Here is an 18,478-nt window from a genome sequence, read left to right on the forward strand (position 1 = left end):
GGGCACCCTCCTGGCCAGTCCCCAAAGGAAACGCGACATCGTTGTACCCATCACTTGCTGAGGTGCAGGTGGCTTTATTTAGAAATAGGTGGGGTCACACGGATGCCTGGCCTGCAGCACCTCTCTCGCTGAGGGCTCAGGTTTGATCCCTGGCAATGCCCGGTCTGCCCCACCCTGCCTCTAGGCAGGGGGTCCCCAGGAGGCCCCATCTGAGCAGGTTCAGGTGGTGCAGGGCCGCCCAGGGGGGGATTGCTTGTGGGGGGGGTGCGCTGGCCAGAGCTTCACGCGAACTTCACCAGGCGGCCCAGGGCCTCAGCAGCCTTTGCTCGCACTGTAGGGGCTGGGTCCTTCAGCAGCAGCTGGAGAGCTGGGGGCAGAGGGTGTGACTGTCAGGGGGGTGCTGGGAGCTCCCGAGCCCGCTCCCGAGCCAACCCCAACACTGTGCCTGGGGGGCCATGACCTCGGCACACCCCCAGCTGCTTATGGGCCACCCTCTCCTAACAGACAGGCCTCTGCTGAGAGGGCTCAGGAGCCGACTGACGGAAAGATAGTTTTTCCTTTTTTAGTGTTTTTTAAGCTCTTTTGGAACAGTTAAGAAGTTTCCGTGAATTACTAGAGACGATGAGGTCACCAGTGACAGGGAAAGAAATCCAGGAAAATCACTTAGTCCCTGCGGGTGCCCACAGGGTCAGCAGGGCCCCAGCGGGTTGGAGGCCCTTGTGGGGGGGACAGGGGGCTCACCCATAAGGAGCTGTTCCAGGTCCACCTGGGGCTGATGTCTGAGCTCCGAGTGCAGCACCAGGAACCCTGTGGGGTGGGGGGTAGGGTGAGGGGTAGGAGAGTGGGATGGGGGGGTTGGGGGTGTGAACAGTGCTTACCCGTGAACATGGGGGCGGCAGCACGGATGTCCTCCCAGCTGCTCTTGAAGTAGAACAGGTTGGTGCTGACCAGGCGACCCAGCAGGTCTGGGAAGTGCCGCATCTGTGGGCAGCTTAGGTCAGCCCAGCCCTTGCTGGTCCCCTGCCCCAATCCCCCCTTGCCCTCACCAGGTGCTTGCAGGTGGTATTGAGGAACTCGCCAAAGTGCAGGCCCCGGCCTTCCTGCAGGTGCTTCTGGAAGGTGGCCGACAGCTCCTCACACTCCAGGTTGGGGCCACACATGCGCAGGGCAAACCTGCAGGCCTGCAGGGCATAGAGCTGAGGCCCGGCCCATGGAGGCTGCCCACCCCCATCCCCACCAGCTACTCACGCTAGCCACGGGGGCCTGAGGGTCCTGCAGGTGCAGCAGCAGGGGTGCCAGCCCGCTGACGACCTGCTCCAAGAAGACGTCTTCACAGTCTTCGTGGCAGGCCTCGTTCAGGTGCCCAAAGAGGCGGATGGACGCTGTCCGGACCTCCATTTTCTCCTAGGGGGCAGGTATTACCTTACGGACTGTAATCCACCGCACCTGCCTCATGTCATAGATGGTGACACTCGAGCCAGGAGGGGCCAGGGACCTGGCAGTGGTGACAGAAAGGGTGGCTAGACAAACTCCTCAGGGTGGGGGTTGTCAGGCATCAGCGCTCAGGTCTGCTCTGAGAGGGCCTGGCAGCAGTAGGGAGTTGGCCAGGGGCGGCCTGGGTGCTGTGACAGCCCTGAGGCCTGGCCGGAGTCCCTCACCAGGGGTGCAGACTGTTGGGGCTTTTGCGTCCCTGACCCCAGCCCAGCCTACACTGTCAAAGAAGGGCCGGACACGGATGGCAACGTGCAGCAGCACCGAGTGCAGGTCCCAAGGTTCCACCAGGGGCAGCAGCTGCGAGAGGCCCACCATGGCTTCTAGGGCCACCAGGCCGTGTGGGTCATCCCCGTCGTCCAGCCCACTGATCATGGCTGTCAGGAGCTGGGGGCCATGGGCCCGCACCTAGGGAGGCCACATTCAGCCCAGGCTCCCGAGGCACCAGCCCCCACCCCACAGGCTCACTCACCCCCTCCTCAGGCATCCACAGCCCACAACCCTGTCTGCCTGGGTCCCAGAAGGGCTGGTGGCCAGACCCACCTTGTCAGGGGAGCCTGAGGCAAGATTGGCCAGGCCTCGGAGCATCAGCCGCCTCACACTGGCACACGAGTCCTTCTGCCGCGCTGCCAGGCCATCCAGCAGCGACTCCAGAAGCATCAGGTCATTGACCACGTTGCTGCTAAGCAGCTGAAGGCAGAGGCACATGACCAAGGGCTCCCACTAACCTCAGAGGCTCACCCCACCCACCCAGCTCAGGACCAGAACAGCACAAGGCTGCCCTTGCCTTGGGGTTGAGGACCCGGCCCCCCACTCCTGGAGCTTCAACAACACCCCCTTGTCTGCTGGGGCCAGCTCTGCACCCAGCCCCACCCCAGCCCTCTACTGCGTGACCCTATGCAAGCTCTCAGCATCATCAGCCTTAAGGGCCAAGGCAGCAGATGCTGAGGAGCCTATCCCCACTGAGGGCCCCGTGCAGGCTGCAGACAGCCCAGGTCCTCCCTTCCCTGAGAACAGTGGGGTGTCACCAGGCAGGGACTGAGCACAGGCAGGGGAGGCTGGTACACACCTGTCGGGGAAGATGCCCTACCACCTGCCAGCCAGGGCAGGGGGCTCGTCCTCACACCCAGCCTCCCAAAGCCCTACCTCAGCCAGGAAGGCTGTGGAGGTGACCCTCTGGATCTCGTATGCGCTGTTCTGTGTGCCAATGAGTGCCTTCGTCACCAGGGGCAGCCGGGGGCCTGCATACTTGGCCATGGCTCTGGGGAAGGAGGGCACCAAGGCTGTAGAGGCTGGAGCTGCCCCCCCAGGCGTTGGACCCTAGGGGCACTTGGGTGCCCACCCTGCACGGTCAGAGCCCAGGCAGCTCACCTGGGCTGCTTTTCTCTGTCCCAGAGGCTCAGGCAGCTCTGCCTCCTCCCATACACCACTGGGGTCCCCTGCCTGACCCCATTGCATCCTGTGACCCCAGAGGTCCTCTGAACAGGACCCAGCCCCAGTGGGAGCCCAGACAACACTAGCACTATGGGCAGGGCCTGCTCACCTGGCCAACTGGGTGGTCCCCTCCTCATGCCCAGCCGAGGTCCTGAGCAGCTCCCAGCCGCCCTCCAACTCCATGTCCTGCATCACGTCCTCACTGCCACCTCGGAGCAGCATGGCCCGCAGGGCGTCTACTGCAGAGCTGTGGGATCATGAGTGGGCTCAGCGGCCAGAGGCACACCTAGCTTGCTGGGGGTGGGGCCTGGGTCTGCACTCACATGTGCACGTGCACGCATGGGGAAGACCCTGGGGTGTTGAGCCTGTCCCCACGGAGGCATCCTGCAGGGGCCCAAGACAAAAGGCCAACTGTTGGCCTGGAGGCAGTGAGGGCTTGTCTGTGGCCACTCTGCCACCAGCCTCAGAGGTGGGCACAGGTGGAGCCTCCTGGCTGCACCAGGCTTCCTTTCTGGACACCCAGGGCAAGTACGTGTGCCGGCCTCACCTGAGCACCTGGTCTATGTGCGGGCCTGGAGCCAACCTGCCTGCCCCCTCCATGGGCCTGAACCTTCACCCAGGAGGCCCCAGAGCCCTGAGGAAGGTAGGCAGGCCACACCCCTGGCCCACTCCCAGGTGGTGAATGAAGCCAGCGGGCGAGTGAGTGGAGAATGTCATTGCTGAGCCATAGTACCCACACCTCGGCTGACTCCTGCTTCTCCAGAGCCCTGCCAAGCAAGCACCTCACTCTCGCAGTCTCCCTTGCAGGAGGCAGGCCAGAGGCTGGAGGCCCAGGGGCTAGCAGGAAGTGTTTGATGCCACAGCCTCCCCAGGGCCCAGCTGGGTCTGGTGTCCACCTGCTGCTCAGAGAAGCCCTTCCCGGCCCAGGCAGCGGCACTGGGGCTGCAGGACCCAGCAGGCAAAGTCCAGGGGAAAGAAGAGCATCATCATTCCTGCATGGGTGCTAGGCCACGGCACCCTGGGGAGACCCTCACACCAAGGCAGGGCCCTCCCCTTGCAGCTCCATCTGTCACAGTTTTCAGCCCCACACCCCCATGCTACCCTCCCTGCCCACTAGCTGCTGCACATGGCAGGCCCTGACCCCAGGTGCTTCTGTCCCAAAGTGGACACCCATGGAGCTGTGTGCCAGCCTGCTGTAAGGTGGCAACTGTGGCCATGGTGACTGTGTCTACCCCACCCACTGGTCACCTCCTGCCAGGCATCAGGCCCCACAGGCTCTTTGGACCACGAGAAGCCTTAACTGTGCAGCCTGGCTGTGTGGGCAGTGGCCGGCTAAGCACATGCTGGGCCCAAGGCCCAGGAGGGAGCAAGGGGCCCCCCACTGAGGCTGGGACAGGCCTTGCTGGTCTGCAAACTGTGTGGGGACAGGATATGGAGAGGATGTTGTGCTGGGCACTGGCTTGTTTGGGATCTAGTGACTGAGGCTGTGAGACTTCAGGTGGGGCCAACTCCTTGGGAGAAGGGCTCAGGCAGGGATGAGGAGCCCAGGGGTACCAGCAGCTGGGGAGGCAGATGTCAGTGGCTGGACCAGATGCAGCCCCAAAAAGCATTTGCAGCTCCCTCACTCCCCAGGAAGAAAACACTACAAGGCAGCTCTGATGTCTCAGGAGTTCTGTGGTTCTAGCAGAGGGCCTGGCCTTTGAGCTGGGTGGCCTGGAGATGAGGCAGAAGGGCCACACCAGCCACTGTAGTCACTGGGCAGGCACCCACAGTGCAGCCCATGGGAGGATGCCCTGGACACATGCAGGGCCGGGCTGGGCCAGCCTTGGGCAGAGTGAGGGGTGAGGGTGCTGGTGGGCCAGGTGAGAGTGCAGCTGCCGGCTAGCACCACACCCTGCTCTAGGCCTCATGGCCTGCAAGGCGCCATCTGGACCAGAGGCTGTGCTCCAGGCTGCAAATGGAGCACTGGCTACAAGTCTAAGGGGAAGTGCGTGTTTGGCTCAGGAACACGGTAATGACTGAGATGAGGGTGCCTCCCCTGCTCGTCTGCCCAGAGTGCTGAAGAGCATGGCATCAGCAGGGTCTGCCTCGCTGGCTGGTAGCCTCTGTCAGCCAGGCTCTGCAAACACCCCAGCCCCAGGGGTGTCCCAGACAGAGCTGGTCGCCACTCTGTCTCTGTTCACGTTGTTCACTTGGTCTCCAAGGATTGCACAGGCCCTGGGCCTGGAGAGTCTGAGCTGGTCTGAGCAACCCTGTGGTGGTGGCAGTGGTGCAGTGAAACAAGGCCACCCTACTGTGTGTCCCTGGCCAAGGTGCAGACCCAAACCTACATACCCGTGTGGGTGGGGCATGGCCACCCCTGGGGTTCCTGTCATTCAGGTTCATGGGGCTGGGGGCACCGCCAGGCTTGTCTGGGGTGTCAGCTTCCTCTGCCAGCAACAGGGCCCAGGTGCTGTGTGGAACGCTGGGGGCCCCTACACCAGCTCAAGAATGGCCACAGAAACCAGGCTTGGTAGGCAGGGGCCAGGCACCTGTGCCACTGAAGCTCAGGGCAGCAGACCTGACCCAGCTCCTACCCTTACCCCTCAGCAAGCAGCTCTACCTTGCCCACCCTGGGACTCCTGCCCTAGAGCCCAGGGCTCACTGGCAGAGGCCACAAGACCCCAAACCCCAGTGAGAGCGGCAGGGGAAGGGCTAGGGAAACCAGGAACATCTCAGCAACAGCTATTGCATTGGGCCACAAGCATACACCAAGGCCACTCTGCCAGGACAGTTTCAGCGGCAAAGCTGGTCCTTCCTCAGCTGACCCAACCCACACTTCAGGAACCCACAGCTCCTCCTTCTGAAAGGAGACATTGCCTGTGGCCAGCACTGCCACACAGAGCCACAGCAGTCCCTTACCAGCCTGCCGGGCAAAGGCAAGAAGACAGAGACCTTCACTCCCAGCATGTCCTTGAGAGTTGCCACTGACTGCCCGGCCCTGCACCAGGCAAGGCGCCAGCCCCTGCAAGCAAACTCTCCTGGGCTCCCCCTACCAGCAGAGCTGTCACAAGCCCTTCAAGTCCCTCAGGGCTGGTAGCTGGCGCCCTACCTCCCTGCACGCCACATTAGCACACTTACAAACCAGCACTGGGGCGGAGGTGTGGACCCTGTTACCTGCAAGGCTCGAGGTTCATGGTGGCCTGGGCCAGGCTGGCGCCCCTCCTCTCCTTGGCCTGCAGGTTCCGGGGCAGTTGGACACCCACAGTGCAGCTGACACGCAGCAGGAGCGCCACAAACAGCTGAGGGTAGAGCTCGAGCACCGCAGGCCCTGACGCCGGGGCGGACACAACCTCGTGCAGTGCACAGGTGGCCTGGGGAGAAGCCACCATGGGGCTATGCCTTCCCCAGGCCCTGTACCCTAGGGCCAAACAAGCCTGAGCCCCTCTCATGTGCATCCTATGTGCATTGGGGGTCCTGGGCCCCTGGGGCAGCAGGCAGAGACAGAGGGGCAGTTCAGCCTTCATGGGACAGGTCTCGGACCATCTGTTCTCAGTTCAGAAGGGAGGAGGGGGGAATTCTCACAGCTGGTTTACTGCTTGAAACACTGCCAAGCTGGGTTTATTTTTTTTCCACAGGATAAAACGTGAAGTGATCTCCCTTGGGGGCCAACACCTGCGAGGCCTTTACAAGCCAGGGCTCAGTGCTCCAGCACCCGTGCCCCTGTGCAGCAGCCAGGTGCCCATAGGGTGGCACCCAGGCCATGTTGTGGGGGGCTCACCCTGGCACTTAGGCAGGTGGGGGCAGGGATGATGTGTCAGGGTGTCCCCTGGGGCCCCCACTCACCGAAAGGGGCAGCAGCGTGGCCACACGGTTGGGGGTGCTGCCTAGCAGGAAGGCCCGGCTCTCCTTGAATGGGACATCTCTGCCCATCTTCTCCAGAAGCAGCCCCAGGACCTGGGTGGCAAGGCTGGGCTCCACGGCCAGGGCCCGCCAGAGCATGCAGGTGTGGCTGCAGCAGGGCAGGAGGAAGGTCACCACAAGGCCACCATTGGCCACGGCATCACAAGCACCTGGGCCGGGCATCCCCACCCACCCACCTTGGAGTGTGGACCTGGCCCCACAACGCTTGGACAAGCCCACCAGACTCAGAGCATCCAGGTGGGGAACGGCCTCCTGACCTTGGGTCTGAACTCACCCTCCCTGACCTCAGAGGTCTGTGTACGAAGCTGGGAACAAAATCTGGTCCCAAACACAGGGGCCTGAGGCAGAGGTGGGGGGTCCCCAGGGAGCTGCCAGAGCAAACGCTAAGCTTCTCTAGAGGAAGCAACACACAGTAGAAGAGAACCCGGTGCACAAGGAAATCGGGCAGCACAAGTGAGACCACCCGCACATCACCAACGGGGGATACTGGGAGGCAGCTATGCTCATGGGTTTACAGAAGTAAATGACAAGCTTTAGAATATCTCCTGGGAACTGAAAATTCTAAGGATAGAGCAAAGTTAAAAGAGAACCAATTATAGCCCTTTTAGAAATGAGACACTAATGCACCCAGTGGACGTATTTGGTGCCAGCCTGGATACAGCAGAAGAGAGAAACAGTGAATTGGAGGATAAATCAAAGAAGTTAACTCAGAACCCAGCACAGAGGAACAAAGTGGAAATTCACAAGGCAGCGTAAGAGATGTGCCGGACAGAATGAAAAGTCTGACTGTTCATTCAAGGGGTGTCCCAGAAGCACCAGCAAGAGAGATGATATCTGAAAAGGAAAAGGCTGAGAATTTTTCAGAACTGATGAAAGATACTAACCTACAGACTGAAGCGGGCTAGCAGCTCCCTAGCAGAATAAATAAAAGGGAACCCCCACCTCCAGTTAGCACAACACCAACACTGAAGAAGTTCATGAAGACAGTACCAGTTAGACTTGTGCCAACTTCTCAAGAGCTATGGTGGAAATCAGAACACGTGATGTGTCCTTTCACACGCACTGAAGAAAATGCCTGCGAAACTAGAGGTAGAAACTCTGAGGAATGATATTCAAGAAGGATGGCCAAGTGGACATTTCCAATAAACAAAAGTGGAGAGTTTGTCACTAACATGCTCACCAAGGAAATTCTGGACAATGCGTTTTAGGTAGAAGCAAAGTGATGGAGGCTGAAATGCCAGGATGAGGAGCGAAGGACTCGGCGGTAAATGTGGACAAATGTGCACACCAGGGGGGATGTAAACACCGCATGCTGGAGAAGATGTGGGGGCAGTGCCAAGACACTGAGGCCCCACAGGCTTGGCCACCCTGGATGGCGGTTCAGTCACATGTGACAGCCAAACCTGCCTGCACCCAGGGCAGAGCCACAGATTCTGAAAGGGCCAACTGGTAAACAGTTGGTGCTTTGTGGAGCACAAGGCCCCTGCTGCAACTAGTACAGTCCGCAGCTACAGCGTGAGCGGCCGCAGAAGGGAATGGGTGTGGCCATTTCAATAAGGTTTCACTTATGGACACTGAAATTTGAATTTCCTATCATTTTCACATGTCATGAAATGTTCTTTGGTCTTTTTCCAACCATTTATAAATGCAGAACCTGCTGTCAGCCCCTAGGGTGTATGTACACAAACGGGCAGGCCAGGCATAGCACATGGCTGTGGTCTGTCAACCCTTGACCTAAGCAATTCTGCACATAACACAAAAGAGATGAACACTCTACCCTGCAAATGACACACACGGGAACCATCAAAGCAGCATTGTCCCAAACAGCCCTAAACCATCCAAACGTCTATCACCTGGAACTGGATGAGTGAACCGTGCAGTACCCACGCAGCTCCACACAGCGCTCGAAAGAACGAGTTGAGCCAGGAAGCCCCAAGACTTGACTTGACCCACATGCACAACACTTACGCTCATGTGGAACCTATCTCCGCGGAGGGCAGGTGGCAGTGGAGACCTTTCCGGGGCTTTCACATGAGGGGCACACAGGGTCTGCTGGGGGCAGGACCCGTCCTCTGCCTCGTGTGGAGAGTGCATGCGGACACACCACCATGGAAATGAAATAAAGACTGAACAAAGAGCAAAGTGGTCAAGATTTACCTAAATACTGTCTGCCTGACAGAGGAATATTGATGGCTCCAGCATCAGATGCAGCTCCACATAAACCAAGGGTCCTTGTTACGGAAAATGCTCAGAGAAAAGAAACGCAGCACTTCCAAACTAATCAAGTGGGAAAACGAAATGGTGAGAGAGACTGTCAATCCAAAAAAAAGATAAGAAGATTTTAAAACACAGAGTAGGTGAGACAAAAAGAAGGCAAAAATATGACTGGATTTAAACCCACAACATTGGTAACAAAACGTAGCAATTTACTGTTTAAAAGGAACACGTCCAAAATACAAAGACAGAGAGGTCGGGGACAGCACAGCGGCAAATGCTGGAGGTGCAGCGGCCAGCAAGGCAAAGCGGCGCCCCAGACCACGGGCGTCCCCAGGAGGAAATGTGTTCTAACTTATATGCACCTGATGGCACAGCCATCCGTGAATAAAACGAAAGCTGACAGGAGTGAAGGACCAGACACAACAAAAACTGCATCTTCCAAGCAGCCGCAGGACCTGCCCAGTGGAGAGGGCCCCACTGCCTCACAGCATGGGGGCCTGCAGGAGGTCCCAGGCAGCCCCGCACGCCTGGGAAAGCAAGAAAAGCCAGACGAGCAGGCCTACGCTCCAGACCTCAGCGAGGGGCAAGGTGACCCCAGTGGGGTGGTAGGTGGGGCACAGGCAGGACAGGGACAACCCTGCCATTTGTTGGGAGCTGGAAAGACGTGCCGATGTACGTGAGGATTGGGGGGACGTGCTGGTATAGGTGAGGATGGGGGTCCCTGGGCACCCAGAGAGGGCTCAGAGTGGGCATAGCCCTGGGGATCTGCTCACAGGTCACGGCGGACGCCCTGTAGGGGACAATCCCCGGGAAAACCGGAACAGACATATCAAGGAGGAGCCTCCAGTGCCCATGGAAACCTGAGGCTGATGAGAAACCAGCCAGGCAGCTTCAGGGCCACAGAGGAGGACAGGGACAGTGAGCCTCCCCCCCACCCCGTGGAGGGCTGTGCAGACCCAAGCCCGGCTGGGGGCACAGGGAGGGCCCCAGCAAGGACCCTGAAGTGCCTATGAGGCTGGGGCCTGTCTCCATGGGCCTCAGCAGAACGCTGGGCGCAGAGGCAGGTGTGGGCCCGGGGAGGGAGCACTAATCTAGGCAGGAGGGACCCTAGGGTCTTGGCCGGGTACCTGTCAAAGGGCAGGGGGCTGCCCAGGAGGCTGGACACCACGGCTGCACAGTGCTGGGATGCCAGGAGGTACACACTGTGCTGGGTGGCTGGCAGGACGTGCTCCTGGGTCTCCTGCAGCTTGGAGCGCAGCACACTCACGATCTCAGGCACCTGTGGATAGACAGGACATGGTGGTTAGGCCACAACTGGGGCCGGGCATGGGCGCACGACTGCCTGAGCCACAGAGGTGGGCTACGTGGAAGGTACCCAAAGCTCCAGCTGCCGGCCTGGGGGGAAAGGCAGGGCCAGCTCCCAGGGGTGGAGCAGCCCAGAGACCCAGGAGTCAGAGCGAGCCCCAGACTTCACAGGAAGTGAGGAGTACCACTGGGGGGGGCGCTGGTGCAGAGCGGCAGAGGCAGGGACTGCTGGGCTTAGTTGGGGCCCACAGAACCAATGGTCACTTGTACCCCCACAGCACACCTGCTCAGTCCAGCCCAGGAGACCCCGACTCTGCCCACTGGAGGCAGGACCTCCAGGGGGGTCAGGCTGGGGGCCTAGAACAGAGGCCGGGGTTGGCCTCATAGAGGGAGGATGGGACCTCCATGTGGGTGGTTCGAGTTTGCAAGTATCCCACTGCTCTGGAAAACAGGTGACTGGAATGTAGAGGAAGGTGGGCAGGAGGACCCTGGCCCTGGGACCCCCAGGACCACCCCAAGCCCAGCTGTGGGCTCTGCAGCCCCTGACCAGCCTCCAGCTGGTCTAGTGCAGTACGTGTGGCCCTCAGGACAGGGCCTAGTCATGGGGGCCCCACCAGAGGGGTGGCTGGCCTGGGAGTCTCCTCACAGCCTCAACTGTGGTGGCCGCAGGATGCACAACTGAAGCCACTAGGGTCTGGGGTGAAAATAGACGAAAGAAGAAGCTGGGGGCCACGGGGGTCACAGCTGGGAAGGTGCGTGGGAGGCCACCTGGTGGAGGTTGCAGGACAACTCCCTCCTCGCCTCTGCCAACCTCAAGGAGCTGCCAACACAGAGGCTGATTTCCTCGGGACGCCCTGTGTGCAGGGAGCCATCCCAGCTCGAGGTCACGCGCATCAGAGATCGGATGGCCTGTGTGCCTTGGCCTTTATCTGCACGCCCCACCTGCCCTCCTCGCCCCAGCCCGGCCATGTCCCCCACAAGATGGCCGTCCAGATCTGGGGAAGCTGCCTGCTGCACATGAAATGGTCCTCTGCATCCCTGACTTCCAGGAAGTTTTCACTGCAAGGAGGTCAAGCAAAGACGTCTGCACAGGTGTTGTTCCTCAGCCCCTCGGGGCGGTCACTTGTGCAGAAAGGCCTCAGGGCACGCGGCCAGTGCTGGTAGTGCTGTGATGTTCTCAAGCCACTGCTGGCCTGTCCCACCCGTTCCCTGCTGACGTGGCCTCTCCATCCTGCACAATGTGTGGGCTCCAGGGCTCAGCTGGGGGCAGTGACTCGGTGATGCCGGAGCAACCACTTCAACCACCTTGGCAGTTATGGCTCCACTGGACTCTCCCATCTCCCTTGCCTTAATGTTGGCATTTTATTTTTTGCAGAAACTTGTCGACTTCACAGATTTTCAAGTGTTTTGAAACACAGCTACTCATGGATATGCTTCATTGTTTTTCACATCTTCTGTGTGCATGTTGTTTTTCCTCTTTTACTTTGTATTTTGCTTTTATGGATGTTGGCTCTTTTCCTATGACTTGTCTTATCAGAGGTTTATCTTTCCATTTATTTCAGTGGGTTTATTTATCTTCTCTAATGTTTTCTTCTGCATATTTACTTTTTCAACAAAAAAAGTAGAACCTACCGGTGCACATGAGCACTCGAATCTACACTTTTCACAAAGTTTGAAATAGCATCTGGGTGCCTGGGTTTGGAGGGCCCTGGGGGTGGGGCTGGTCCACATTAACTTCTGGGCTCGGATAGCCCAGTTCGCAGCAGGCCCAAGCGCTGGTCCTAGGAGGAGGGGCTGCAGTCCAGCTGCCTGCGGTGCCAGGCACAGTGACCCCTGCGGGGGCCTTTCCCTTTCTGTCATGCTGGGTCTGGGCCGTTTGCTCACCATGGCTTGGCGGAGACGGAATTCAGACGCCACACAGTTCCCCTGCTGTAAGTGCACGTGGTTCCTGTGCAACCATCACCACAGTCAATTTTAGCACATTTCCATATCCCCCAAAAGAAACTCTGTCTCCACCAGCGGTCACTGCACACCTCCCCCGCCATCCCCCTGCCGACCCCAGCTCCTGGAAACCTCTATGCTACTTTCTATCTCTGTGGATTTACCTATTCTGGATGTTTCACATAAATGGAATCACACTATGCTAGCTTTCTGTGTCTGGCTTCTGTCACTGTTGTAGCAGGGGTCAGTGCTTTACTCCTTCCTACGGCCACACCCCACTGTACAGATGGACCGTGTTTTCTTTATTCATTCACAAACTGACCACATTTGGGCTGTTTTTCCTTTCTGGATGATACAAATTATGCCATGAATATTTGTGTACCAGGTTTTGTGTGAACACGTTTTCAGTTCTGTTAGGTATATGCCTGGAGTGGAAGTACTGGCTCACGTGGTAAATGAACTTTCTGAGGAGCTTCCAGACTGTCTTCACAGTGGTGGCCCCATTTTCTGCTCCTTCCTGCTGGTTTCAAATGGAGCCCCTTCTCCCCTGTTGTTTCCTGGGCCTCCCCTGCACATCCTCTTCAACCTACGGAGGGTCTTTCTCCCCCATCTGACACACCTGACGTCAGGGATCCACTGTTGTTCCCATCTTGCCCTCTGTGCTGTGATGCACGATCATCTTGTGTTGGGGGAGGTCACATGCTGCCTGCTAGGGCCACATTTTCTGGTTCAATGTCAGAGAAACTCAAAGTCCAATAGCATCAGTCTGTTTTAAAGAGGTCCCCCGGAAGGGAAGAAAATGGGGGCTCACCACAACTCCAGTGGGTACATGACACTGGTGCACCAAGTTACAGGTGTGCTGAGGTGCTGTGTCGTAGGCTTGCTGCCGGCTCAGCCTGGGCATCAACAGCCCCACTCCCTGGCCTCGCTGTGGAGTGTTGTGTATGGGAACCTGAGCTGGGAAGGAAACAGCTCGGCGGCTCTGCTGTGCAGACAGCAGCACCCTCAGAACCCAGTACCCAACTCAGTGTGCCAGGCCCACAGACGGGCCCCAGCTTCATCAGAATGGGGGACTAAAAACCATAAAACTAGAAGAAAACATAGGGCAAAAGCTTCGTGACAGTGGATCTGGCAATGATTTCTTGGATATGACACCAAAAGCACAGGCAACGAAGAAAAATAGGTCAGGTGTAGTGGTGTTGCCTGTGGTCCCAGCTACTTGGGAGGCTGGGGTAGGAGGATCACTTCAGCCCAGTTCAAGGCTGCAGTGAGCTATGATCGCACCACTGCACTCTAGCCTGGGCAACAGAGTGAGACCCTGCCTCAGAAAAAAAAAAAAAAAAGAACGAAAGAAGGAAGGAAGGAGAAAATAGACAAATGGGACTATGTCAAACTTAAAAACTTTTGTGCATCAAAAAACAAATCAACAAGAGTGAAAAGGCAGCCTATAGAGTGGAGAACATGTCTACAGACCCCGCCTGCCCTCACCTTCTCCAGCAGTGCGCTGCCCCGCTCCTGCAGCAGGCAGTTGACCATGACCGAGGCGGCCTGGGAGCAGTTCTTGTCGGGGTCCCCCAGGCTCTCAAACATGGTCAGCAAGAGGCTGATGAGCTGGTCCGCCGGGAGGCGCTTGGCAATAACCTAGGTGAAAAGGTGGTGCCATAAAATCAAAGAGGGTGGGGTCGGTACCCCCAAATGCCACTATTTCCAGGCATCAAATCGCAGGGGCTCCAGCCCTTCTCACAGCTGGCTCCAGCCCTCCCCCCTACCCTGCGCCTTCCATGAGCTCACAGTACAGTCATGGGCCCTGTGGGGGTGGGGGAGTCATTCACCGGAGCCTGCCAGGGCAGACAGGAGCCTGGGTGGGCTCCTGTAGGGGTCCCTAGGATCACAGCTCCCTCCTAGGGGCTCTCCCTGGCAGTGTGGTCGCCCTGGAGCTCTCCAGGGCAGCGAAGCAGCCTGGCCCACCTCAGCAGGCCTAGACACTGCAACCTCCAAGGACCCTCAGCTCCCCTCCAGCTCAGCAGTGGACAGAAGCTCTCTCCCTCTCCCTTAAGCACGAAGAGACTGGCCACAAGTTACAGCCAATAAAGCAGCGTGAAGGATAAGGAAAAACACAAAACGATGCACCAAGAAGACATGAAAGCATAAAACATGGCTGAACATCCAAGAATTCTGACACGAGACCAGGAAGCCTCTGCTCCGCCTTAATTGGCCCAGGGCAGGGTCTTTGCTTCCTAGCCCAAAGTCCCCAGCCCAGAAAGGGCCATGGGACCCTGCCCTCCCCTCTCCTCTGCAGGAGACAAAGCCTCCGGATCCTGGAAGGCCATTTCTAGGCACCACATCCAAGAGCAGCCAAGCCCCAGCTCCACACTGAGGAAGGGGCAGCTCTCTCGACCCCTTGGAGCCCTGCTGGGCCTCTCAGCATGGACACCAGCACCCCAGGGCTGGAAGGCACGCTGGACACAGGCCCAAGGAGTCTGGCAGGAGAGGACACAGTGCCTCTCTCCAGAATACAGTGGATAAGGCACCTCAACCAGCCAAAGGCAGGGCCCACCCCAGCTCCTTGGCAAGATGGCCAGAGCCCACTGTGCCCTACAGACCATTCCCCAGCCCCAGGTGGCTCTGGAGTAGGTGTGAACTCAGGGCAGCCCTCAGCACAAGCAAAAGGAAAGCCCCAGAAACCTTCATCTGTGGCAAACAGGCTTGGGGCACAGGCAGCTGGGCCTGGTGGCACCCCATTCCCTCCGTGGGTGGCGGGGGCAGCACTGGTCAGAGGTGGCATCAGACAACTAACTCTCTGAATGAAACCTGCCCTGTGCCCCACACCCACCGACCCTGGGTGGCACCTACAGAGCCCGGGAGAGGCCAGGTGCTGCCTTGAAGCCTCTCAGCCCCCCACGGTGTGGGCCCCGCCTTCCTGGCACAGGTGTTCTGCATGTACCTGGGCTATGCTGTGGCAGGTGTGGAAGAGGACAGCCGGGTCTGGGCGCATGAGGCCATCCTTGAGGGTGAGGAGCCGCTCGGCTGTGTCATCACGGTAGTCTCGGGAGAAGCCTGAGAGGAGAGGAGACTCTGGCTGAGGCCTTCCTGGGCGATCCCACAGCAGAGCTCCGCACCTCATCCCTCTGCACCTTTGCCACCTCGGCCCAGCCCCGCCCACGCCCTCAGCAGGGGCTCACCCTCATAGCCCAGCTGGAGGTAGAGCAGGGAGTAGACGCAGCCCACGGCCTCCGGGCGGGCGGCAGGCCACAGGTCCGCGCACCGTGGGGAGAAGAGGCCGACAAGGAGGCCCAGGTTGTGGAAGGGCACCAGGGCCTGAGGGGGATGGCCAGAGGGGCTGTGTGGTGCTGGAGTGTGGCCAGGAGGGCAGCCTGCATCCATGCAGCCCCGGGCCCTCCCCATGGCCAGCACAGCCCCCTGCTGAGCCCCTTCCCTGACCCAGTGTGGGCTCTGCCCAGCTCAGCTCTGCCCCACTTGGTCCACCGGGGCAGATACTGGGCGAGCAGGTGTGTGCAGGCAGCAGGGACAACTGTGGAGGAGGGGGCACGCACAGCCAGAGGAAGGCCAGGAAACCTGTAGGGTGCTCTGGGATGTGAGGGCCACAGGCCAAGGGACCCAGGAACAGGGCTGGGCTGGGAGCAGGGCAGGCTGGCAGTCCGGGCACTCACACTGACGTGCAGGTGCCCCAGGAAGTACCGCAGCAGACAGCTGCTCAGGCCCAGGGCCCGCACCCGCTCATGGCCCCTCGGGGACTTGATCCATGGGCTCAGGAGCTGGGGAAGAGGGGACTTCACACAGGTGTGTACTCACGGGCAACCCAGGAGAGCAAGGCCTATGTGCCAGGCCACCCCTCCTGGGCTGCAGGGGCCAGGCCGGGCCCACATGGCTCCCACCTCAGGGCCTACTGCAGCCCTGGCCCTGCCACCCTGCCCTCCCCGCGTGGCTCACAGACAGCCCACCAGGCGGACCCAGAGCTGGCGCGGTGGTGGAGGCATAGGGAGGAGCCTGCCCCAACCCAGAAGGGCATGTCCCTGGAATGAGGGGTCGGTGCTGCCCCAGCCACAGCAGTGGTTAGTGTGGAGAAGCTGCAGCACAGCCGCGGCCTTACCATCCTGCCACCATGACAGCCCCCAAACAGCCAGGAGCTCACAGGGATGCCCCAATCTTGGCACCATGCGGGCTCCAGAGGCGCATCTCGGTCTGGGCCTCTCCCATCTGCATCCTGCCCAGGCAGGAGGGGCTGCTGCCACCCACTCACAAACTCCCCCCCAACTGCAGAGAGCACCGAGCCATCGAGGGTGCCCCTGTGGGGAGAGAGGACCCAGAGAACCAAGCAGAGCAACCCTCATCCAGCCCCCACCCTGCACACCTCGACCATGACCTGTAGGCCCTGGGGGGTCATGTCCCGCTGCAGGAGGCTCGTCAGCAAATCCTCAAGGGCATGTACTGTATCCAGATACAGGGCCTGGAAGGACAGCCAGGCCACCGGGCCCCACCAGTGACCCCACCGCCCACAGTGGCCTTCCCGCTGCCCCCCACGGATGCAGGCACACAGTGAGGGACACGCAGCAATACCTCCTGGCAGCTGCCGTCCGCACCCTGGGACTCAGGAGGCAGGGCCATGACGCTGTGCAGGCAGCCTTGGATCATGTCTGCCCGGGCCTGCTCCCCCAGTGCTGGCTCCAGGGAGCTGAGCAGCAAGTTAAGGGCTCAGACATCAATCCTGTGGCAGGTCCAGCCTGTGTGTCCTGTGTGGACAGCACAGCCGCCAGCATGTTTGGCTCGCTTGGGCCCAAGGCTGCAACCCCTCCCAGCACACGTGTGCATACACGGGCCCACACAGACACAGAGGCTGGAAGGATACACCAGGTAAGTGCAGGTGAGCATGGCTTTCTTCCGAACAGGTGTCCTTAAGGAGTCTGGGGGCTCTGCCCTGATGAACTCCTGGGGGAGGCAGCCAGTGGCACAGCCTGGGAGGAGGCACCAGCTTTCCTCCCCGTCAGCCTCCTAAGCTCTGTCTGCCCTCACCTGGCCCCTCACCGCGTTCTCACCCCTGGGTCCTCCCCAGACCCCACCTCCACTGCCATCAGCACCTGCGATGCCACCACCTGTCTCCCAGGAATCTGCCTGGGACCAGCCACGTGGTCAGTGCTCACCATCATCTGTGCCACCAGCTCTGCTTTCCTGGAGAAGTGGAAGGAGCTGGCCTGCGCACTGCTGCAGATGGCACGGCTGACCATGCATGTGCTCTGGATGAGGCACAGCTTCAGGGCTGGGTCCTGGAGGGACACCCAGCTGCAGGAGGCCATCAACACCCTCCCGGGACTGAGCCCAGCACACACCCCCTCTCCTTCTGCCGCAGCCAGACTGCTGCTCTGTTCTCAGAGGAGCTCTCCAGCCAGTCCTCCCACATGTCAAAGTCCATGTGGGACAAGAGGAGGGTGCCCAGGGGTCACAGAGGAGAGGAGAGGAGCCCTCAGCTGAGCAGGCCGTCCCTCCCTGTGGGCTCAGAGAAGGGTGAGGGGAAGTGTCCTGAGGATACACGAGGCTGGCCTCTGCCACGCTAATGGCTGGGGGAAAAAGAAACTCTGAGAAGAACCCTGCACTCTGCCCTTCACAGGGTGCCGACTGTCCCCAGCAAGGGTCTTGTCAGGTTAGCGCCAGAGATGACAGAAGGGAAACAAGTTAGAGAGGTGGGGGGCTTCGGGGGGGCAGTGAGCCTCCCTGCCATTGCCACTGGTTCTGGTCGGCCCCCCTCCTAGGTGCGGGGATCTGGAAAGCTGTGACCCCTGAGAATCAAGGAGCAGAGCCAGAGGAGAGTCGTCTGTCCTGGGGTCAGGGGGCTGTAGCCCAGGCCCTGGCTCCTCAGAGGCGGCAGAAGCCTCCCTTGTTGCCCACCCACCTCTCAGGGCCCATGCTGGGGCAGGAGCTCTGGGTCCCTGTTCCAGCCTCCAGAGGAGGGGCTGCTCCAAAGAGAAGTGGAGGCAGGAGAGGATATGATACTCTAAATGCTCTGCCACGGGCTGGGTGCAGGAAGCCCCAGCGAGCTCCCCCTCTGGCTTTGCCCCTGAAGCTCAAGCCAGCCCAGAGAGCTGAGAGAGGAAAGGCAGAGCTCACACTTAACTCCCAAACACTGTACCTTGGTTTCTACCTTTACTCCCATAACCTGAACAATAAAAAGTGA

General features: G+C 59.7%; 1 protein-coding gene across 12 annotated transcripts in view; it reads right to left on the reverse strand.

Moving 5' to 3' along the window:
* Window positions 1-58: 58 nt before the first annotated feature.
* MROH1 (maestro heat like repeat family member 1) overlaps window positions 59-18,478 on the reverse strand; it is a 65,015-nt gene continuing 46,595 nt past the window's right edge. For 8 of the 12 annotated variants that reach the window (XM_045561221.1, XM_045561220.1, XM_045561218.1 and 5 more), the window contains 21 exons: window positions 18,434-18,460; window positions 17,451-17,573; window positions 17,159-17,238; window positions 16,870-16,984; window positions 16,664-16,759; window positions 15,963-16,067; window positions 15,474-15,609; window positions 15,236-15,348; window positions 13,780-13,932; window positions 10,173-10,324; window positions 6,751-6,916; window positions 6,082-6,278; window positions 3,035-3,172; window positions 2,638-2,752; window positions 2,035-2,181; window positions 1,711-1,899; window positions 1,249-1,404; window positions 1,047-1,181; window positions 879-981; window positions 742-807; window positions 59-367 (listed from right to left, as the gene is read on the reverse strand). In XM_045561221.1, coding sequence (XP_045417177.1) covers window positions 282-367; window positions 742-807; window positions 879-981; window positions 1,047-1,181; window positions 1,249-1,404; window positions 1,711-1,899; window positions 2,035-2,181; window positions 2,638-2,752; window positions 3,035-3,172; window positions 6,082-6,278; window positions 6,751-6,916; window positions 10,173-10,324; window positions 13,780-13,932; window positions 15,236-15,348; window positions 15,474-15,609; window positions 15,963-16,067; window positions 16,664-16,759; window positions 16,870-16,984; window positions 17,159-17,238; window positions 17,451-17,573; window positions 18,434-18,460 — 2,598 coding nt within the window. In that variant the 3' untranslated portion in view covers window positions 59-281. The other 4 variants (XM_045561223.1, XM_045561225.1, XM_045561227.1 and 1 more) reach the window with 3 other exon arrangements.

This window comes from Lemur catta, chromosome 9 (genome assembly GCF_020740605.2).
Source record: "Lemur catta isolate mLemCat1 chromosome 9, mLemCat1.pri, whole genome shotgun sequence".
In the NCBI taxonomy this organism is placed as follows: Eukaryota; Metazoa; Chordata; class Mammalia; order Primates; family Lemuridae; genus Lemur; species Lemur catta.